At 49.3% G+C, this 23,738-nt stretch overlaps 1 protein-coding gene across 1 annotated transcript in view; it reads right to left on the reverse strand.

The window, feature by feature from the left end:
• The window catches only part of pex7 (peroxisomal biogenesis factor 7), a 130,973-nt gene that overhangs the window by 37,639 nt on the left and 69,596 nt on the right, over nt 1-23,738 (reverse strand). The window contains exons 6-7 of the mRNA XM_085997513.1: nt 2,933-3,039; nt 2,675-2,809 (exon numbers count right to left, since the gene is read on the reverse strand). Coding sequence (XP_085853639.1) covers nt 2,675-2,809; nt 2,933-3,039 — 242 coding nt within the window. The remainder of the gene's footprint in view (nt 1-2,674; nt 2,810-2,932; nt 3,040-23,738) is intronic.

Here is a 23,738-nt window from a genome sequence, read left to right on the forward strand (position 1 = left end):
AGGAGAAAGAGAGAGAAAGAGAAAGTGAAGGAGAGAGAGAGAGAGAGAGAGAAGAAGAAGAGAGGGGAGAGAGAGAGAGAAATTTTTTGAGCTTCAGGCCCGGCCAGTCTGTAATGGCCGCCACTCACCTGAATAACGGCAGTTTGAAGGTTTAGGCCCCGCCCACAAACGCCACGAAACACCCCCCCGTGACGCAGCGCGCGGATTGGTCAACCATCACATCACTCAATGCTAATGAGCGGTAGGATTGGTCAACACCTGAATAACGGCAGTTTGAAGGATTAGGCCCCGCCCACAAATACCATGAAACGCCCCCCCCCGTGACGCAGTACGCGGATTGGTCAACCTTCACGTCACTCAATGCTAATGAGCGGATTTCCCCCGTATGATTGGCCAACCGCTAATGAGCGGAATTTTGAACGTTTTTTGTCTACTGTCCGAACAATTTTTGTCTGACCAAAAAATAAATATGCCTAGGACACCCTCCTAATCATAACCCTTTCTTTTGATATAACATATGTGTAGGTACGCTCTATAACTTTTGAGTGATGCACAGACAGACAGACAGAACTATCCTTTTATATATATAATTTAAAAAAACTAGCTGAAGTGCCCGGCGGTGCCGAGGCTTTTTCGAGGGCATGTTGTTGTTGGAAGAGAGAGAGAGAGAGCGACTGGGGTGGGGGGGGGGGGGGAGCAGGGGGGGGAGGGAGGGCGGGGGGGGAAGGGAGGGCAGGGGGGAAGGGAAGGGGGGGAGGGGGGGAAGGGGGAGGGGGGGAAGGGGAGGGGGGAGGGAAGGGGGGGAAAGGGGAGGGGGAAGGGGAGGGGGAGAGGGGGGCGGAGGGGAGGGAGGGGGCGCGGGGGGGGAGGGAGGGGAGGGAGGGCGCGGCCCCCCCCCCGAGGGTCGCGGCACCCCCCCCCCCCCCCCCCGAGGGTCGCGGGCCCCCCCCGAGGTGAAGACCGCCGATTGCGGCTGTGCGAGACGGCCGGGGGGCCGGTTGCCAGGGTGACGCTTGACGCTCAGCAAGCCCCGCCCCCCGGCCGAGCCAGAGAGAGACGCCGCGTCTCAGCTCCTGCTGCGCGCGCACCCTAGCGGCGCTGGGCTGAGGCTCGGCCCTCCAGCCTTCGAGTGGGGCCGGGAGGTGCCTAGCTCGGGCGTGGGTGCGAAGGAGAAGCCGAGGCTTCGAGGCCTACCTGAAAAACGGGGAAAGGTAGGAAAATTAATGAGATTAGATAAGTTAATTCGTTTCTAAATCGTTTTTTTTTAAAAACAATATGTGTTTTAAAAGCAACTTTTTTTAAAGACGCAGAAAGCGGGAAAAAGAAAGGAAAAGTTTGGAATCAAGATAGCGGCGACTCACCTCGGTTCAGAACGATAAGGCCCGGCCACCACACGCACCGATTGGCCCAGCGGCACACGCCAGCAACCCGGCGTACGATTGGTCGAGCTCGAGGTCACTCTGTCGCTAATGAGCGGATAATGAGATGCTAATGAGCGGAACGTTGAAGGTTTTGGGATACCGCGGGCGCAATTTTAGCCGGCCGAAACGTAAATACGCTTAAAACCGTCTCGGAAGTGTAAGCTTTCTTTGGAGGTAACGCGCGCGTAGGTACGCCCTGTAACTTTCGAGCGCATACCCCCCAGACGCACACGCGATGACAGACAGACAGAAGGACAGAACGACAGAAGTACCGATTTATATATATAGATAGGTAAAGATAGATAGATAGATAGATAGATAGATAGATGGATAGATACAGATAGAAGATATACATGTTGAGCTCCCCTCTCCCAGCTTTTCTTTAGTATGCATCTCCAATTTTCTAGTGTACTCGCCCAAGTTGCCTTCCAAATTCCCTATGAGTAACAAATACAGAACTAGAGGATTTTATTCTAAGGTTGGAGCTAAGACACATGAGCTTTACTCTGCATCTGACATTTACTACAACTACCTGGTAATACTAGCTGCAATTTTTTTCTTTTATTGAGAAAATGCAGTGAAAGGCCAAAGCCCATAGTACAGGACACCATCACGGGTTAATACATTAAGACTGAAAATGAGGTAAATTCAAAAGTAATCGTTAGGTGATACCGAGTGTTGATTTTAAAGAGCTGTAGATTAGCAGAGAGAAGGCTGAGGGAGCTAAAGATTACCACAGTTCTGAGGACCTCAAAGAATGAGTTACACTTGCAGATGGTGTTATTCATTTTGATTTCAACACAAGGTAGGATGCAAGGAAGAGGAAGAGTGGGTGGGATGGAGCATTTAAGAGCAAATTTCATGGAGAACGACTAACAAAACTTTGATAAAGAGGGGGGGGGGGAAAAGAAGAGAGTTGGAGCCCAGAGGTAAAGTGTAATATTTCATAGCCCTAACATGCTTCATGCAGGTGTGTACAATTTTTTTTTTTTTAATTAAACATCTGCAGTAACCAATAATCTATGAAATGGTCAGCTTCTTAACCTTAATACAACTGGAATTGGTGTTGTCCTGAAATGAAAAAGTGACTCATAACTTCAGGAGTGTAGGATTCAAATAAGCTAAATCTCCTGAACTGATGCTTCTCAGAACAACGTACAGTGAATCACAAGTTAAAACCCTCTAACCATAAAAAAAATTAATTCAATCAATTGCCAGTGACAAGCTACCATGGTTCTCAAGTAAGAGTATACAGAAATAGTAAATACACTTACTTTGACTCTTCGTATAGCATAAGAATGGCCAGTGAGATGATGTACTGGCTGTCGGATATTTCTTAGGTCCCAGCACCTTAAAGTGCAGTCAACTGCTCCAGTAACAAGCAAGTTCTGAGTTAAATATAATGCAATTGCATTCTTTAGACCAATTTCCCAGTTTTGCTTTTAAGAACAATGTTAGCAACGACCAAATTACAATGGATTTATTTAATTAATTGAACTCTTGATCCTTACCTGATCATATTTACTCCAGTCACAGGTCAATATCTCTCCTTGATGAGCAGGAATGATTATTCTGACTCCTCCTGTCTTTATATCCCAGATTCGTAGAGTATTATCACCTGAAATTATATGAACAACACACTTTGTTCTTTTATTTTCCTCTAATCAAGTCAGCTTCACAAAAGCATACTTGGCAAAAAAGATGAGCCAGCTCAGCCTCTGTGCAATCAAACTAGGTATGAGCAATGCTCATTCCTCACCAGATTCATCGACCATGCTAAACTTGTTGGCCGCAAAATTCCATGAGGTTCTACTGGTCTCCCATCATAACCCCGAGGAAACATTGGAGAACTGGTTACTTGGGGTCTTCGGCATTTCTCGGAGTTTCCTGATTGCCATACAATGGGTAGAACTTCCATACCTCCCTTACAAGGCAAATGACCAACCTGGCAGCGCAGGGTGGGGAGAGTTAGGGCAGACACAGGGGCAGCGGACACAGGGGCAGGGATTCTAAGTCACGAGAGTTCCTGCTCCTGAGCTCACATGGGACTTGATGCAGTAGTGGCAGATGGAATGTTGAGAAAGAGGAGGTGCACCGATGAGCATAACAATTCTTGGGAAAATACTTACATTGTTCAGCATGATTTAATGGCAAACACATTGTATTGGCAATGGTACTGAACCATAAAGACCAGGAAGATCCCAGAACTTCTGTGATGAGTGAGCCTCTCTCAACCAAGCAGCAGTGGTATCAATTGACTCCAGCATCCCAGTGCTAGGGAGGAAAGAATATGGCCAGATTCCTGCTCTGATCAGCATCAACAACTCTGCTGAAAGTTCAAACATATGGATGTCACTATTTTATGCAGAGAGTGGTGACTGTGTACAATGGATAACCTAGGGAGGCAGTGGAGGCTGATGACGTAGAAGAAATTAAAGGTGAAGTGGACAGGACAGACGTTTGAAGGAATGGGTGATTCGAGAGGTATTCAATCTTGGCTAGCCAGATGGCCTGCAGTCTTTGTCCATCTCTATTTGCTCTTATGTAACATTGTCATCCTTTATGACGTGGATGCCAGGATCTGATCACATTCCACCCGGATGCACTGAAATAAAATGCCATTTCCCGTTCTCCAAATACTACAGTTGTTGCTGTGAAAGAAGTCTATTCCTAAAATAACTATTGCCTCAGAGCATTATTTGGAAGTTGAGTCTCCCTAACCATATGGAAAAGATGCTGGCCTTTTTTTTAGAAAATGTGCTATCAAAATACTTTGTTTAATTTGAATAGTTATACATAATTTATGAATGCCCTTCCCTGTCCCCACCAACGAATCAAACTGCATGATTAAAGCTACATAATTTTACTCTCAGCATTTTATTAACTCTATCGCAGATGAAAATGGACTGGGAAAGAAAGATCTTTAATAAACCTAATTGGGACTCCATATCGGAGACTATAATTCTCGTGGGGAAGCTGCAGAGTGTAGGTAACTTTCTGGTAGGGAAAAAGCATTCATCAGTTGCAGTATATGTACTACACACAACCATGATCTCAATGTTTTCATTTGCAAGGAGAACAAAAGCCCATTTGTTTGGCATGTTTGTAATGAATTAGATTGTCTATCTATTGCAGAACGCATTACATGCAAAGTTATGGATCTGACCGTATCTAACCATCAGGAATTCATCTCTATGACCAAATATTCAAAGATGATGTTGTATGGATAACCGTCCACACATTTTACTTCAAGTTTAGCCAGACTTTAGGATCATTTGCTTGGCGGGACAATAATCATAAAAAAATCACTATATGCATATATATTAATATTCACTATATGCACATCAACTGAATTGTACAACAGCAGTTACCTTCTGAATCCCTCAGGTTGAATGGTTTTGAACCATTTGAGGACTTTACTATTTTCTCTAAAAATTATTCTGCTGAATGTCAATTTTTTTTGTCCAAAGATATTCTTCAGAAATACGGCACAATGAAGTAGAGAACCCAGGAACGGTGTCTGTCTGCAGCACACAGTGAAGATAATCAGATATTGGAATGTTTTGATAGCGCATTTTCAATAATGCCAGCATCTTCCTCAAAGGGTTAAGAGAACTCATCTTCCCAAAAGATGCTCAGAACAGGAGAATAGTCTGGGAATAGGCTTTGTTCATGGCAACAGCTGCAGCATTTGGGGAGCAGGAAAATTTATTTTTATTTCAGTACATTCAGATGAAATCTCCTCAGATCTTAGTATCCATGTAATAAAGGATTATTGTAAGGTGTTGCTTTTCATTAACTACGATTTTTTTTTAAATTTATCACCTTATATATTAGAACTTATTTAATAGGAAAAAATGCCTTCATTATATGAACTACTGTCAAGTATCTTCTAAATTATAGGCAAGGTGAGGTTTTGGTTAACTGTGTTATATATACTGATTGAATGAAAAATGTCAAATTGTAGGACATTTGGTAACTTTTGGACTGGGAACACATTCAATATAATTAACTATAAAATGGCTGGGCTGTTTCATAAGCAGTGATACTGGAGCACAACTGACACAGTTGCTTCATCTTTATTATGGGGTTTGAAGGTTTGAGGCCAAGTCTTATTTCCCTGCCAAGATGGGTCTCCAACAACTCTGCTTGTGACCTGCATGAACCTGCACATTTTGAAGAATTCGGATGGGCCAAGCATCACTCATACCAGCACGGTACTTTCATAAAATCCTAAATGTGCACATTCAAGCCATGTGGAAATAGCATATCAAATGGCATTTGTACATTTGGGGCCTGGAATTTCCTGCATTTTTGAGCCCAGACACACACGCAATCTGGGCGCAAATCAAATACGCGGCCTAAAAGATCACAGAATTTTGGGCGTAACTGAGTTACACACGTAAGAACAATATGCTGAAATCTCCTTGATCTTTTACAATCGCCTATCGGTCCCTCTGCCTGAACACATCTCAGTCCATAATGATGGCCCCATCCCCAAGTTACAGTCTTATACGTGAGATTCCTGCAATTGCACTTGCTCAGAGGCGATCTTGAAATTACGACCAGATTTTCAGGTGCAGCAAGAGAAGTGTAAATTTTTTGGTGATTTATTGCAATTTCTGGAGCTGTTTTTAATTATCCTGAGATGTGTACTGCATTTTCTGGTTATTTGAATGGATTTTTATGGCATATGTACAACTCAAATTAAAAATTGAAAACCTTCACCAATCCATGGCAGGTTCTTAAACATGTTCATGAATGATGGTTGAATAAGTTGAAACTTCAATTTTCATACTTCGAGGCAATATGTGGGGTAAGTGCGGCGCTTTCCTTGGCCTGATTGCTTACGTTGTTTTAGGCCCATTGACACTACGGCAACACCATAACTTGACATTGGCACAATGGGCACAGAATGGGCACATTTTCGGGTCTAACTTCCAGGTCGCGCCTGTTGTGTATGTACCTTTAAGGGAAGAACTGGTTTTAGACTGCAGTACCGGCAGTGACCACCCCTGTATAAAAGGCCCTAGCAGGCTTCTGTATTTCAGTCTGACGTTGCCCTCCTGTTCAGTAAAGTACCTGTTAAACTGTTCTCCCGAAGTCCGTGTATTATTGAGGCGCGGACTTTACAGTGGCGACGAGTAAGTTCGAACTCACCTGCAGTGTTGCATCATCTCACGGGGATCTCACCCTGAGAGGAGGTTTCTTGGAGGTTGTAGTCTGAGCAACGGGCGTCGACCGCGGGCAACCGCCCAAAGGAGTCATCGGTGTTCGGAGAATTGCGGGAGAGGCTGTGGAGAGCTCTGCTTGGCTCCCCAGTTAAAGTGTTCCAGCAAATCGTGCTGGTAGCAGGTAGTGCGCTGACCCTTCCGGACTGCGGCGGGCTCAAGCTCGATCGAGCGGCTCTACAAAACTGGCTGCGCAGCATCGCCGGGAAAACAAGAGAGGGTGGAGCGCACAGGGCACGGTCGGTGCTCAAGAACTGGGCAGCGGAGAGAAAATAATCAGGGGGGAAGGAAAGCGAGACGTGCCGAAGCCGCGGGTCACCGCCATTACCCTGTAGAACGCTAGGAGCAGCGTAGCAGCAAGGGGAAGAAGGAAAAGCACGGGAGGCGCCATTTTATCCCGTTGAGGAAGAAGGAAAAGCGCGGGAGGCGCCATTTTATTCCATTGGGGAAGAAGAAAAAGCGCGGGAGGCGCCATTTTAAATCACCCAAGATGCCGAAAAGTGGCAGTATCACTGCTTTCGACAACGAGGTAGAAGACTGCACCACGTATGTGGAACGAATTGAAGTGTACTGCAAGGCAAATGAGGTGGCCGATGGAAAGAGGGCGTCGGTATTATTGAATTTGATGGGCGCGAGTACGTACGGCCTATTGCGGAATTTAATTACCCCAGCTAAACCAATGGAGAAAAGTTTTGAGGAGATTGTTAATATCTTACAGGAACACCTAAACCCTACACAGCTGCTGATAGCAGAAAGATTCAAGTTCCATAAAAGAAACCAGCACAAAGATGAGAGCAATGCTGACTATCTTACGGAACTACGCAAGTTATCGAAGCACTGCCAGTTCGGAGCAGGACTGGCAGACACCTTACGGGATAAGTTTGTCTGCGGGCTCCAGAGTGAAGGAACCCAGAAACGACTACTTTCAAAAAAGGACCTGACGCTAGAACAGGCTTTCAGCGTGGCAGTATCCTACGAAGCAGCAGCACGGGGAGCTGCGGAAATACAACAGAAACCACAAGAATACAGCGCTAACGAAATGGCGTATGGAGCAGAAAAGTGCTATCGCTGCGGCAGAACAACCCATGAGCAGAAGGACTGCTGGTTTAAGGACAAAGTATGCAGGCAATGCGGAAAAATGGGACATATAGCAAGAGTCTGCAGGTCGGGAAAGAAAACCAACACGACAAGAACTACTAAGGAACAGTACAGGAAAGTAAAGAAACTGACAGATAGTAGTTCAGAAGATCAGGAGAGTGATAAGGACTCCGGGAGCAGGAGACTAAGTTGTCTAAAGTTACACAACATGATCGCAAAGGAGGATCACCGAACCATTTGGATCACCCTCATGATAGCAGGGTCCCCAGTAAAGATATTTGAAAGTTCTCTATCTGAATGCATGTAGCATTCGTAACAAAATAGATGAGTTAATGGCACAAATAGCTACATATGGGTATGATCTTGTGGCTATTACAGAAACATGGCTGCAGGGTGACAATGCCTGGGAATTAAACATACCAGGTTATTTAACGATCAGGAAGGACAGGCAGGAAGGAAGGGGAGGTGGGGTGGCTATGTTAATAAAGGAAGGAATCACTATAATACAGAGAAATGATATTGGGTCAAAAGATCAGGATAATGAAACAGTTTGGGTGGAGGTAAGGAATAATAAGGGGAAAAAAACACTAGTGGGCGTAGTCTATAGGCCTCCGAACAGTCGCAACTCGGTTGGACGGAGTATCAATCAGGAAATAGTTGAGGCTTGTAATAAGGGACCATCTATAATTATGGGGGATGGGTTTCTTGAGCAGTATGTAACTGAACCGACCAGGGGGCAAGCAACCTTAGATCTGGTCCTGTGTAACGAGACAGGATTAATTAAAAATGTCCTAGTAAAGGATCCCCTTGGAATGAGTGACCATAACATGGTTGAATTCCATATTCAATTAGAGGGTGAGAAGGTTGGATCTCAAACAAGTGTGCTAAGCTTGAATAAAGGAGACTATGAAGGTATGAGAGCGGAATTGAGTAGAGTGGATTGGGAAAATAGATTAAAGGGTAAGACGATACATGATACATTTAAGGAGTTATTTTACAACTTCCAAAAAAAATATATTCCGCTGAGAAGAAAAGGGTGTAAAAGAAAAGACAGCCATCCGTGGCTAAGTAAAGAAATTAAGGATAGTATTCGACTAAAAACAAGGGCATATAAGGTAGCCAAATCTAGTGGGAGGATAGAGGAATGGGAAAACTTTAAAAGACAGCAAAAAATAACAAAAAGATTGATTAAGAAAGGGAAGATAGATTATGAAAGTAAATTAGCAAAAAATATAAAAACAGATAGTAAGAGTTTTTATAGTTATATAAAAAGAAAAAGGGTGGCTAAAGTAAATGTTGGTCCCTTAGAGGATGAGACCGGGAAATTAATGGTGGGAAATATGGAGATGGCAAAAACACTGAATGAATATTTTGTATCAGTCTTTACAGTAGAAGACACTAAGAATATCCCAACACTGGACAAACAGGGGGCTATAGGGGGAGAGGAGCTAAACACGATCAAAATCACTAAGGAAGTGGTACTCGGTAAAATAATGGGACTCAAGGCGGATAAATCCCCTGGACCTGATGGCTTACATCCTAGGGTCGTGAGGGAAGTGGCGGTAGGGATTGTGGATGCATTAGTAATCATTTTCCAAAACTCCCTGGACTCAGCAAAGGTCCTGGCAGACTGGAAAACTGCTAATGTAACACCCTTATTTAAAAAGGGCAGTAGACAGAAGGCTGGAAACTATAGACCGGTTAGCCTAACATCTGTGGTAGGTAAAATTTTGGAGTCCATTATTAAGGAGTCAGTAACAGGACATTTGGATAATCATCATTTAATAGGACGAAGTCAGCATGGTTTTATTAAGGGGAAGTCATGTTTGACAAATTTGCTGGAGTTCTTTGAGGAAGTAACATATAGGGTGGATAAAGGGGAACCAGTGGACGTAGTGTATTTAGACTTCCAAAAGGCATTTGACAAGGTGCCACACAAAAGATTATTGCTTAAGATAAAAAATCACGGGATTGGGGGTAATATTCTGGCATGGATAGAGGATTGGCTATCTAACAGAAGGCAGAGAGTTGGGATAAATGGTTCATTCTCAGAATGGCAATCAGTAACTAGTGGTGTTCCGCAAGGGTCAGTGCTGGGTCCCCAACTCTTTACAATCTAGATTAACGATTTGGAGGAGGGGACCGAGTGTAACATATCAAAGTTTGCAGATGATACTAAGATGGGAGGGAAAGTAGTGAGTGAGGAGGCCATAAAAAACCTGCAAGGGGACATAGACAGGCTATGTAAGTGGGCAGAGATTTGGCAGATGGAATATAATACTGGAAAGTGAGAGGTTATGCACTTTGGCAGGAAAAATCGTAGAGCAAGCTATTATCTTAATGGCAAGAAACTGGAAAATACTGAAGTACAAAGGGATCTGGGGGTCCTGGTGCACGAAACTCAAAAGGTTAGTATGCAGGTGCAGCAAGTGATTAAGAGGGCCAATGGAATGTTGGCTTTCATTGCTTGGGGGATAGAATATAAAAATAGGGAGGTATTGCTTCAGTTGTACAAGGTATTGGTGAGACCGCACCTGGAATACTGCATACAGTTTTGGTGTCCATACTTAAGAAAAGACATACTTGCTCTCGAGTCAGTACAAAGAAGATTCACTCGGTTAATCCCGGGAATGAGGGGATGGACATATGAGGAGAGGTTGAGTAGATTGGGACTCTACTCATTGGAGTTCAGAAGAATGAGAGGCGATCTTATTAAAACATATAAGATTGTGAAGGGGTTGGATCGGGTGGATGCGGGGAGGATGTTCCCAATGATGGGTGAAACTAGAACTAGGGGGCATAGTCTTAGAATAAGGGGCTGCTCTTTCAAAACTGAGATGAGGAGGAACTACTTCACTCAGAGGGTGGTAGGTCCATGGAATATGCTGCCCCAAAAAGCTGTAGCAGCTACATCATTACATAAATTTAAAACAGAAATAGACAGTTTCCTAGAAGTAAAGGGAATTAAGGGTTACGGGGAGCGGGCAGGAATTTGGACAGGAGTCTAGGTTCGGATCGGACATGGCCCTGTGGGTAGCGGAGTGGGCCCAGGGGCCGTGTAGCCTGATCCTGCTCCTATTTCGTGTGTCTAATTCTGTTAGATTCAGGAGATGGTTCTGTGATAGTAGATTGGCGGTTAGGATCAGATCAGCCATGATCTTATTAAATGGCGGAGAAGGCTCGAGGGGCCGATTGGCCTACTCCTGCTCCTATTTCTTATGTTCTTATGCAGATGGAATTGGACACAGGATCAGCCCTAACTGTCATGAATCGACGAGACTATGAGCGGCTATTCTCACACATACCCTTAAAGGACACGTCCATTGTATTGAAGACATACACGGGGCAAAAGGTCCACCCCAAAGGAAAAATAAGGGTGCCAGTTAAATATAACGGCAAGGAAACACAGAAACTATATATGTATATACTACGAGATGGAGGACCACCATTATTGGGACGTGAATGGATCCGGAAAATACAATTGGATTGGGCATTCCATTCAGGCGCGAACTGTGACTGACAAAAAGGATGATGACGTCGTACCTGGACGTCTGTCACAAATTCTATCTGACTCAGAAGAGGTGTTCCAACAAGGACTTGGGACTCTAAAAGGAGTAAAGGCAACAATAAAGATTGAAGATAACGCAAACCCAAAATGTTTTAAGGCCAGACCATTGCCATACGCGATCCGCCCAGCCGTTGAAGCTGAACTGGAGAGTCTGGAGCGTTCGGGTGTGCTGTCCAAGGTGGACTGGAGCGAGTGGGCCACACCCATCATTCCTGTAATGAAGAAAGCATTAAGCAGCACGCCTGGGGAGCCGAAGAAGGTTCGCGTCTGTGGGGACTTCAAGGTGACTGTGAACCCAGTCCTGCACACAGTACAGTATCCACTTCCGCGGATAGAAGATATTTTCGCCTCACTATCTGGAGGGAAACGTTTTACAAAGATTGATCTGGCCCAAGCGTATCTACAAATGGAGGTGGAAGAAGCATCTAGAAAATACCTCACGATAAACACTCACAAAGGCCTTTACCAGTACAATCGACTGGTATTCGGGGTAGCATCAGCCCCGGCTATTTGGCAGAGGGCGATGGAACAAGTCCTGCAAGGGATCCTGGGGACCCAGTGTTATTTGGACGACATCCTGGTTACGGGCGAAAATGACAGTGAACACCTTGCCAACCTGGAGCAGGTGCTCACGAGATTACAGGAATATGGGCTACGAGCCAACCGCCCCAAATGCGAGTTCTTCAGGAGACAAATCTCGTATTGTGGCCACATGATTGATGAGGAAGGGTTGTGTGGTAAACCACTGTTATAGTTATCACTGTATATTGTTCTCACTGTTCTCACTGTCACATCACTACACGAGGTCGCCTCTTGTCGCACTGTTATACCTGGGCTGACCACCTCCGACTCCGCCCATTACCTGCCCAGGTATAAAGGTAGCTGACTGGCTAGTATTCCTCCCTGTTGGATCGGATCACCCACGAGGGTGGGCTCTGTTATTTAGCCAATAAAAACCTTCAGTTACGTTCTTAACTCGTCGCCTTTTATTGGACTAATTGATAGGCATATCAATTTTATTGACTAAATTTTAAAGATGTCTGATAATGAACAGCAACAGCAAGGAGCTCACCCAGCAGCACAGCAACAGCAGCCTCCAGACAACGGGCCACACCAGCCGGCTTGGCTGCAAGCCTTGAAACCACCATACCTGGATCTAAACCCACAGGCACCAAACTCAGCCAACGACTTCAAACACTGGCTGGACTGCTTCGAATCGTACCTGGAGGAAGCCGTCGTCCCTCAGAGATCCAAACTAAGAGTCCTGAAAGCCCAAGCGAGCCCGAGAGTATATACACTCATCCAGGACATGACTACGTACGACGACGCCATCAACCTACTGAAACAGCAGTACCGGAGCCCGGTAAACTACATGTACACTAGGCATCTCTTAAGATCTCGCCAGCAACAGCCAGGAGAATCGATAGCTGAATTTTCACGAGCGCTGAGACAACTCGGCAGGAACTGTGACTTTAAAGCGGTGACGGCTACTGCGAACATGGAAGACAATGTCCGCGACGCCTTGGTGAGAGGCCTACGTTCCGACTACACACGGCAAAGACTGCTTGAAGCTAAGGACATAGACCTGGACAAGGCCGAAGCCCTCGCCCTCACCCTAGAGGCCACCCAGCAAGACCAGGAAGCGTTTGCCAGGTACTATTCGCGACCCTGGGACTCGGGCCCGACCCCCACCCCACCACCCTTCACAGCGCTGCCCCCGGGACCTACCTCAGCGTCTGCATCACGGATCCGACCGGGCCCGCTAGCCCCGGTACCGGCCCCGACATCAGGCAACCCCGATCGGGCCGCTGGCTGCTTCTTTTGCGGCCAGGAGAAGCATCCGAGGTCGCGCTGCCCAGCCAAAAACTCGACCTGCAAAACCTGCCTCAAGAAAGGCCACTTCTCCAAGGCCTGCAGAAGCAAATCCTCAGAAGCCAGCAGTGCCTCATGCGAACCCTGGGGGCGGCCATCTTTGTGCGGGGCAGCCGAAGCCTGCAGAGCCTCATGGGAAAACCAGGGGCGGCCATCTTTGTGCGGGGCAGCCGAAGCCTGCAGAGCCTCATGGGAAAACCAGGGGCGGCCATCTTTGTGCGGGGCAGCCGAAGCCTGCAGAGCCTCATGGGAACAGCAGGGGCGGCCATCTTTGTGCGGGGCAAACGATTTAAACAGAGCCTCATGTGAACTACGGGGGCCGCCATCTTCGCCGCCATCTTGTCATGACAACGACGCGCTCATCTACACCCTAGCTTCCGTGACCCTGGATCAAGCCCGCCCGCACCACCTGGCCAGCTCAATGATGGACATCAAAGTCAACGGCCACGCCACGACCTGCCTGTTCGACAGCGGAAGCACGGAGAGCTTCATCCACCCAGACACGGTGAGCCACTACTCCCTCCCCGTCCTGCCAACGCGCAGCCGCATCTCGATGGCATCGAGGTCGCACGCCACAGACATCAGCGGCTACTGTGTCGTGACATTGTCGGTTAAAGGGACAGAGTATAAAAATTTTAAACTCCTCGTACTCCCCCAGCTGTGCGCTGCCGTCATACTAGGGCTGGACTTCCAATCCCACCTCCAAAGTGTAACCCTAGCATACGGTGGACCCCTCCCCCCACTCACAGTCGACAACCAGCGAAAGTTAAACCGCCCACCGCGTAACACCTGCAGCCTATCCACCCTCAAGGTACCGCCACCTTCCCTGTTCGCTAACCTCACCCCCGACTGCAAACCTGTCGCTACTAAGAGCAGGCGGTACAGCGCTGGGGACAGAGCCTTCATTAGCTCTGAGGTGCAGCGACTCCTGAAAGAGGGCATTATTGAGGGGAGCAGCAGCCCCTGGCGTGCCCAGGTGGTGGTAGTCAAGACCGGCGACAAAAATCGCCTGGTTATCGACTACAGCCAGACCATAAACAGATACACCCAGCTGGACGCATACCCCCTCCCCCGCATATCGGACATGGTCAATGAGATTGCACAATACCGCGTATTCTCGACCATCGACCTCAAGTCGGCCTACCACCAACTCCCCATCAGCCCGGAGGACAGCCAGTACACCGCCTTCGAGGCGAATGGCCGCCTCTACCAATTCCTTAGGGTCCCCTTTGGTGTCACCAACGGGGTCTCGGTTTTCCAACGGGAGATGGACCGGATGGTTGACCAGAACGGACTACAGGCCACTTTCCCCTATCTCGATAACGTCACCATCTGCGGCCGCAACCGGCAGGACCATGACGTGAATCTGGAGAAATTCCTCCGTACGGCCCAACGGCTGAACCTCACCTACAATAAGGAGAAATGCGTGTTTAACACAGCGCGCCTTGCCATCCTTGGCTGTGTAGTAGAGAACGGAGTCATCGGCCCCGACCCCGAAAGAATGCGCCCCCTCATGGAGCTACCCCTCCCCCACTGTCCAAAAGCACTTAGGAGAACCCTGGGGCTTTTCGCCTACTATGCCCAATGGGTACCCAATTATGCGGACAAAGCCAGACCCCTCCTGAAAACCACATCCTTCCCCCTCACGGAAGAGGCGTGCGTGGCCTTCTCCCTCATTAAGGGAGACATAGCCAAGGCCACAATGCACGCAGTGGATGAGTCAATCCCCTTCCAAGTGGAGAGCGATGCATCCGACTTCGCCCTAGCCGCTACCCTTAACCAGGAGGGTAGGCCGGTAGCCTTCTTCTCAAGGACCCTACAGGGCCCCGAGACCCGACACTCGTCGGTCGAGAAGGAAGCCCAGGCAATTGTGGAGGCAGTACGGCGCTGGAGGCACTACTTGGCAGGCAAACGATTTACCCTCCTCACCGACCAACGCTCGGTTGCCTTCATGTTTAATAACAAGCTGAGGGGCAAGATCAAGAACGACAAAATCTTGAGGTGGAGAATCGAGCTTTCCACCTATGATTATGAGATCTTGTACCGGCCCGGTAAACTGAACGACCCCCCTGATGCTCTTTCACGCATTACATGCGCCAGCGCGCAAAGTGATAGACTTCAGACCCTCCACAATGACCTCTGCCACCCCGGAGTCACCAGACTCTACCATTTCATTAAGGCCCGCAACCTGCCATACTCCATCGAGGAGGTCAGGACCATGACCAGGAACTGCCAGATCTGTGCTGAGTGCAAACCGCACTTCTATAAGCCGGACAGAGCAAGCCTGATCAAGGCCACCCGCCCCTTCGAGCGTCTGAGCATCGACTTCAAGGGGCCCCTACCGTCATCCGACCGTAATGTGTACTTCCTCAACATCGTTGATGAGTACTCCCGTTTCCCCTTTGCCTTCCCCTGCCCAGACATGACCAGTAACACGGTCATTAAATGCCTGAACAAACTCTTCGCCTTGTTCGGGTTCCCGAACTATATACATAGTGACCGGGGCGCCTCCTTCATGAGCGAGGAACTCCGTCAGTTCCTATTGGAGAGGGGTATTGCAGCAAGCAGGACCACCAGCTACAACCCCCGAGGGAACGGCCAGGTGGAAAGAGAGAACGCGACGGTATGGAAGGCCACCCTCTTAGCCTTAAAGTCTAAGGGCCTCCCAACCTCCCGCTGGCAAGAGGTCCTCCCGATTGCGCTGCACTCCATCCGGTCACTACTTTGCACTGCCATTAACACCACCCCCCATGCCCGAATGTTTGTCTTCCCCAGGAAGTCGACTACGGGAACCACCCTACCAACCTGGCTGACCTCTCCGGGACCCGTCTTGCTGCGAAAGCACGTGAGGGCCCATAAAACGGACCCCCTGGTCGAGAAGGTGAACCTCCTGCACGCCAACCCCCAGTACGCCTATGTGGCTTACCCAGACGGACGGGAGGACACTGTCTCCTTACGAGACCTCGCACCCTCACCCCCCCCTCCCAACCCCCCGAGTCCAGCCGAGGTAGACGGCATGCCGGAACCCCACGAGCCTTTGCCGACTACGCAGACACCAGCTTTAACACCGGATAATGTAACACCGCCGCTGCGACGATCGGAGAGGCTAACGAAGCCTCCGGACAGACTGACATACCAGAGCTGGTAATACACTTCACCCCGCCGGACTCTAATCTAAACAAGGGGTGAATGTGGTAAACCACTGTTATAGTTATCACTGTATATTGTTCTCACTGTTCTCACTGTCACATCACTACACGAGGTCGCCTCTTGTCGCACTGTTATACCTGGGCTGACCACCTCCGACTCCGCCCATTACCTGCCCAGGTATAAAGGTAGCTGACTGGCTAGTATTCCTCCCTGTTGGATCGGATCACCCACGAGGGTGGGCTCTGTTATTTAGCCAATAAAAACCTTCAGTTACGTTCTTAACTCGTCGCCTTTTATTGGACTAATTGATAGGCATATCAGGTTGCATAAGTCGCCGGACAAGATTGAGGCTGTAGTCAAGGCTCCAGCACCGGAAAATGTGTCGCAACTGAGGTCGTTCCTCGGGTTGGTGAACTACTACCATAAGTTCTTGCCGAATTTATCTACAATTCTGCACCCACTGAACGCCCTGCTGCAAACTGGAGTGACATGGAAATGGAGTGATGAGTGTAAGCGTGCCTTTCAGGAATGTAAATGCCTAATCACTTCAAAAGAAGTATTGGCCCACTACAACCCAACACTACCGATTCGGTTGGCATGCGATGCGTCACCCTACAGCATTGGAGCGGTGCTGTCACACAAATTCCTTGACGGTTCAGAGAGGCCAATAGCCTTTGCGTCGCGCTCGCTAACGTCAGCCGAGCATAACTACGCCCAGATTGACAGGGAGGCCCTCAGCCTGGTGTGGGGGGTGAAGAAGTTCAATCACTATCTGCACGGGCAGAAATTCACCCTACTGACTGATCATCAGCCCCTGGTCTCCATTTTTAACCCAAAGAAGGGCGTTCCGGTGATGACGGCGCAACGGCTGCAAAGATGGTCACTTTTTCTAGGGGCACATCAGTACGACATAGAGTACAAGGGTACGAAACAGCATGGAAATGCTGATGGGCTGTCGCGCCTACCGTTGCCTACGGTAGAAGAAGCACCTGCAGTGGACCCTGTTGAGATATTCCATGCGACCATAGCCTGTTACAAACGCAAGTATAGAGAAGGAAACCCGAAATGACCCGACACTCTCTCGGGTCTATGATTTGACAGTGAAGGGATGGCCAGCATATGGCGACTCACTGTTGCCAGCATTCTCGCCAAGGAGAGAACAACTGTCAGTGTGCCGGGGGACCTTGATGTGTGGATCCCGAGTGGTAATTCCACCCAAGTTGAGAGATAGAGTGCTCAATGAGCTTCTTGAGGGTCATCTGGGAGGGGTAAAAATGCAGAGCCTAGCCAGGGCATTTGTGTGGTGCCGGGAATCGATAAAGAAATCGAGGATATGACCAAGAGATGCACAGGATGCCAGAAGGTCCAAAACGCTCTACCACAGGCCCCGCTACATCCATGGGAGTGGCCCTCATCTCCATGGCAACGGGTACACATTGATTTTGCTGGTCCATTTATGGACTCAATGTTTCTAATCGCTGTGGACGCCCATTCGAAATGGCCAGAGGTCATTAAAATGTCCTCCACCACCACGGAGAAAACTATTGCAGTCCTAAGGACCATCTTCGCCAGGAATGGGTTGCCAGAACAGATTTGCTCCGACAATGGACCACAGTTTGTGTCCGAGGATTTCCGGAGGTTTCTGAGGAATAATGGGGTGAAACATTACACATCTGCCCCATATCATCCAGCCACAAATGGATTGGCTGAGAGGTTTGTTCAGACCTTTAAAAAGGCCATAAAGGCAATGTATAATGACGACATACCACTACAACACAAGGTGGATAATTTCTTGTTTGCTTACCGGAATGCGACACATGCAGTCACCAACCAAGCTCCAGCCGTACTGTTCTTCAACCGAAGGCTAAGATGTCGCCTGGATTTGCTCAAACCAAACATAAGACGAGATGCTGAGGATAAGCAATTCATAGAAACATAGAGATAGGAACAGGAGTAGGCCATTCGGCCCTTCGAGCCTGCTCCGCCATTCAATGAGATCATGGCTGATCTTCGTCTGAGATCATAGCTGATCTTACCAGTTCAGTACCCCGTCCCCGCCTTTTCTCCGTAACCCTTAATCCCCTTAGCCTTCAGAAATATATCCAATTCTCTCTTGAAAATATTTATTGAATTAGCCTTCACAGCCCTCTGTGGCAGGGAATTCCACAGGCTCACCACTCTTTGAGTGAAGAAATTCTTCCTCATCTCTGTTTTAAATGATTTGCCCGCTATTTTTAGACTGTGGCCCCTGGTTCTGTGCTCCCCGGCCATTGGAAACATTCTCTCTGAATTCAGCCTGTCCAGGCCTGCCATAATTTTATATGTTTCGATGAGATCCCCTCTCAATCTTCTAAACTCCAGTGAGTACAAGCCCAAACTATTTAATCTCTCTTCGTAGGTCATTCCCGCCATTCCAGGTATCAGCCTGGTGAATCGCCGTTGCACTCTTTCCATGGCAAGAACATCCTTCCGCAGATGGGGCGACCAAAACTGTACACAATACTCCAGATGCGGTCTCACCAGCACCTTGTACAGCTGTAGTAAGGTATCCCTATTCCTATACTCAAACCCCCTTGATATGAAGGCCAACATACCATTTGCCTTCTTAATCGCCTGTTGCACCTGCATGCTCTCCTTCAGTGACTGCTGCACAAGAACACCCAGGTCCCTCTGCACTTCCCCATCTCCCAATCTATTGCCATTTAGATAATAATCTACCCTCCTGTTTTTACCCCCAAAGTGGATAACCTCGCATTTATCCACATCTGCCACGTATCCGCCCATTCCCCCAACCTGTCCAAATCGCACTGTAGCCTCCTGACATCCTCATCAGAGCCCACCCCTCCTCCTAGTTTAGTGTCGTCAGCGAATTTGGAAATATTGCATCCAATTCCCTGATCCAGATCATTTATATATATTGTGAACAGCTGGGGTCCCAGGACAGATCCTTGCGGCACCCCGCTGGTCACTGCCTGCCACTCCGAAAACGAGCCGTTTATTCCAACTCTCTGTTTTCTATCCGCCAGCCAGTTCTCTATCCACGTTAATACTTTGCCCCCAATCCCATGAGCCTTAATTTTGCATGATAATCTTTTGTGTGGAACCTTATCGAAGAGAAGAAGGGCGCGCTGAAGGACCTGCAGCTCGTCGGGTCCCGAGGCGCGTACGTGAAGTCGCAGATCCAGCTCTATCTTCTACTCGCTGGAAAAAAGACGGGGGGTCCGTAAGCAGCTCTTGGGGCTGCTGGCCGACAACGGATCTCTGGTCTCGGATCCGGAGGGAATCAGCGCGGAGACCCGCGCCTATTACGGGGCTCTGTTCTCTCCGGATCCGTCCAGCGATGATGTGCGCAGAGCTTTGTGGGAGGACCTGCCGAAGGTCAGCCCGGAGGGCGCCGAAAAACTGGACGCTCCGACCATAGAGCACATATACCAGAAACGCTGTTTACGGAGGTCACGGTCCATCATCAAAGACCCTACCCACCCCAGCCACAGTCTGTTCGCCCTCCTGCCATCTGGGAGACGCTACAGATGCATTCGCACCCGTACGACCAGATTTAGGAACAGCTTCTTTCCCAGGGCTGTCATCCTACTGAACTCCACAAATAAACTCTAAAGCCTGCACATCTGCCAATGCACTTTATTATGGTTATGTTTATGTTAATGTATTACAAGCCAAATGAATGTTGAATGTTTAAATGTCTTAATCTAAATGTACACTCTCGGGAGCCGCAAGCCTACATTTCATTGTACTGCACTTGTGCACTAACAATGACAATAAAAGTTGATTTGATTTGAAGTCTGGCGGAGCTGACCGGCGCCCTCCGCCAGCTCTCCAGGGGAAAGTCCCCGGGGCTGGACGGGCTGACCGTGGAGTTCCACAGGGCGTTCTGGGACGTTTTGGGGGGCGACTACGCGTGGGTCCTGGGGGAAAGTTTGGCGACCGGGGAGATGCCCCTCTCTTGGCACAGGGCGGTCATTGTCCTGCTGCCTAAGAAGGGGGATCTCCGCCTCTTTAAGTACTGGCGCCCGGTCTCCCTCCTAGCACAGACTATAAAATCTTTGCCAGGGCCATGTCTGCTGGTCTTGGCACCGTGCTGGCCCACATGATCCACCCCGACCAGTCCTACACGGACCCGGGCTGGACCATCCACGATAACAGCCATCTGGTCCGGGACCTGGTCCACCACTCCCAGAGGGCTGGTCTGTCGGTCGCCTTCCTTTCCCTGGATCAGGAGAAGGCGTTCGACAGGGTGGATCACGAGTATCTCTTCGGGACTCTGCGCGCATTCGGGTTCGGGACGCATTTCGTCGCCCGGATCCGACTTCTGTACGCCGCCGCGGAGTGTCTGATTAAAGTTAACGGGTCCTTGACGGCGCCCCTTCGCTTCGGGAGGCGGGTGCGTCAGGGATGCCCCATGTCCGGTCAGTTATACGCCGTTTGCGTGGAGCCTTTCCTGCGCCTCTTGCGGAACAGGTTGACGGGACTGGCTCTGCAAGGGCCGGGCGTGGAGGTTGTCCTCTCGGCTTATGCCGATGACGTGCTCCTCACGGTCACGGATCCCGCTGACTTGCGGAGGATGCGGGAATGCCAGCAGATTTACTCGGACGCATCCTCCGCCAAGATCAACTGGGAGAAATGTTCCGGACTCCTGGTGGGTCAGTGGCGGGTGGACTCCCTGCCGGAGGAGTTCAGGCCTTTCGCCTGGAGCACCACGCACCTCCTCTATTTGGGAGTCTACCTTAGCCCTGCCGAGGACGCCTGGCCGGCGAACTGGCAAGAGCTGGAGGCCAAAGCCACCGCTCGCCTAGGACGCTGGACAGGACTGCTCCGACTGTTGTCCTACAGGGGTCGAGCGCTGGTCATAAACCAGCTGGTGGCCGCCATGTTGTGGTACCGGTTGGTCACTTTGGTCCCTCCCCCTGCGTTTGTCGCCAAGATGCAGAAGAAGCTCATCGACTTCTTCTGGGACAAAAGGAAGCACTGGGTCTCTGCTGCGGTTCTGAGTCTCCCGCTTAGGGAGGGCGGTCAGGCGCTGGTGTGCCTTCGCACCCAGGCTGCGACTTTCTGTCTTCAGACGCTGCAGAGATACCTGTACGTCGAGAATCCTCCGAGATGGTGTGCACTGGCGACGTATTTCTTCCGCCAGCTGCACGGCCTCAATCACGACACGCAGCTCCTGTTTGTGAAAGTGGGCTGCAGGCGTGCCGGCCTGCGGGAGCTGTCTGTCTTCTACCAGGAACTGTTATGGGTTTGGAACTATGTCGCTTCCAGGCGGAGCTCTCCCCCGTCAGGAGCGGCGGCTCTCCTTCAGGAGCCGCTGCTCAGGAATCCGCACCTCCACGACCGCGGGTTCGGGCGGCTGGCGGAGGGCAGGGCTGTGCCTGGCAAGGTGACCAAAGTCGGGGACCTGCTCGATGGCGGAGGAGCGGGCTGGATGGCGCCGGAGGAGCTGGCGCGGCACCTGTCCTGGGCCAACGTCCGGCTCGCAGTCGAAGCCATCAAGTCGGTGAAAGTGGCACTGGGCCCCGACTCCATTAGGTGTATCGAGGCGGCTCAAGCACGTGGGGCGATCCCGTCCGAGCTTACCCCCGTTCGGATGGAATTCCTCATCGGCGCCCGGCCCCAAAACTCCCCTCGGGCACCGGCGCCTCACAACTTGAGCTGTCTCGAGGAAATACCCTCCGTGCCTTTCCATTCCGCGCAGAGGGGTTTCCTGTACGGGCTGCTCCTGCACACTCTCCACTTTGCCATCTTCGTCTGCCGTCCGGACACGCCTTGGCGTGGCGTCTTGCTGACCGGCGGAGGCGGAGGTCCCCAATGAAGGGCTCTCTACGCGGGAGTCCTCCCTTGTTCCATTGGGGACTTGGCCTGGAGGGTGTTGCACGGAGCGGTCCCATGCAATATGGTTTTAAGTAGGTTCACGGACTCCCAGGCCGCCTGCTTTTTTTGCGGCCTGGAGGAGTCCGTGTTTCACGTTTATGTCGAGTGTGAGAGGTTGCAGCCCCTCTTTCACTATTTGAAGGGGCTGCTCCTCGATTTTTGGTTGCACTTCAGTCCCACGCTCTTGATCTACGGTCACCCGGTGCGGAGGGGAGCGGGTAGGTTGGAGGACCTCCTTGTAGGCCTGCGCCTGGGCCTGGCTAAAAGAGCCATCAATTGGTCCAGGCAGCGGGTGGTCGAAGGGGTCGTCCGGCCGGATTGCCTGCCTCTCCTCCACGGCCATGTTCGCGCCCGGGTGGCCCTGGAGATGGAGCACGCGGTGTCCGCCGGCACGCTTGAGTATTTCCGCGACCGGTGGGCGCCGCAGGGACTGGAGTGCATCAGCAACCCGGAAAACCAAATTTTAATTTGATTTGTTAAGTTTTAGTTGAACTTTTGTTAATTTACAGTCCCATTTGTTTTGGGGTTTTTTGGGGTCCAAACAAAAGAGTGCCCTCCTGTTCAGTAAAGTACCTGTTAAACTGTTCTCCCGAAGTCCGTGTATTATTGAGGCGCGGACTTTACAGCGCCCACAGAGGAAATTCCATGTTATGATGTTTATGCGTGTAAAATTGTGCACTGCACGTTACTGTTGGGCAAGTATTATACCTGCACTAGGCATCTTAAATGGACATTTTCCTTCTGCTTTACTATTTAGGCAGCTCAATATAAGCCAAAACAGCACTGAACAGCTGCTTGCCAATACAGTCATCAACTGCACTGTCAGAGGCTTTTAAAAAATATATTTATACAAATCAAAACTACCCTCATTGTTTCCCCTCATATAAATGTCATACATGCTGCTATACCCAATTGTACTGCTCTAATGATAGTAATGTTTAACATTAACTAGAAATAAGAAGCTTAGTGTGTCCAGTCCAGAGGGATTCATCTATAAAATTCTCTCGAATTGCCTTCATTATAGCAGGTAAGAGTACCAAATGATCCATTTCATTGTTAGTTACTGAGGTGGAGTTGTTATGGCTTATTAGTGCACTGTGCCACAATAAGAGCTCCAGGTGCATTTTCTCATCTCAAACCTATTTTACATTTCATTATAATACAAAAAATTGCTCATCCCGCATTCCTTATTTAAACTAATAAGTCAGCTTGTTAAGTATAAGCACTTTACCTGACAGCACCTCTCTTGTTACATTGGCCTGGAATTCCTGATGAGAATGAAGGAGAGGCTCATCGTTATAATGGAAGAAATCTGACAGCAACTTCAGGAGTACGCACATGCGCAGTTAAACCTGGAAATCTAGATTCTAGCCATCAGAGGTACGCTGCTCCTCCACAAGATGCGCTGCTGCAGTCCTCGCTGATCGAATCGGCATTGAAATGACTGCAACGGCATGAACTTGCTGTACTTACCCACTAGTTCCACACTAAAAATAACTGAGAAAGTTAGGGCTG

The sequence above is a fragment of the Somniosus microcephalus genome, chromosome 9 (assembly GCF_052327205.1).
Source record: "Somniosus microcephalus isolate GS21.2 chromosome 9, FLI_Smic_1.0, whole genome shotgun sequence".
Taxonomy (NCBI): domain Eukaryota; kingdom Metazoa; phylum Chordata; class Chondrichthyes; order Squaliformes; family Somniosidae; genus Somniosus; species Somniosus microcephalus.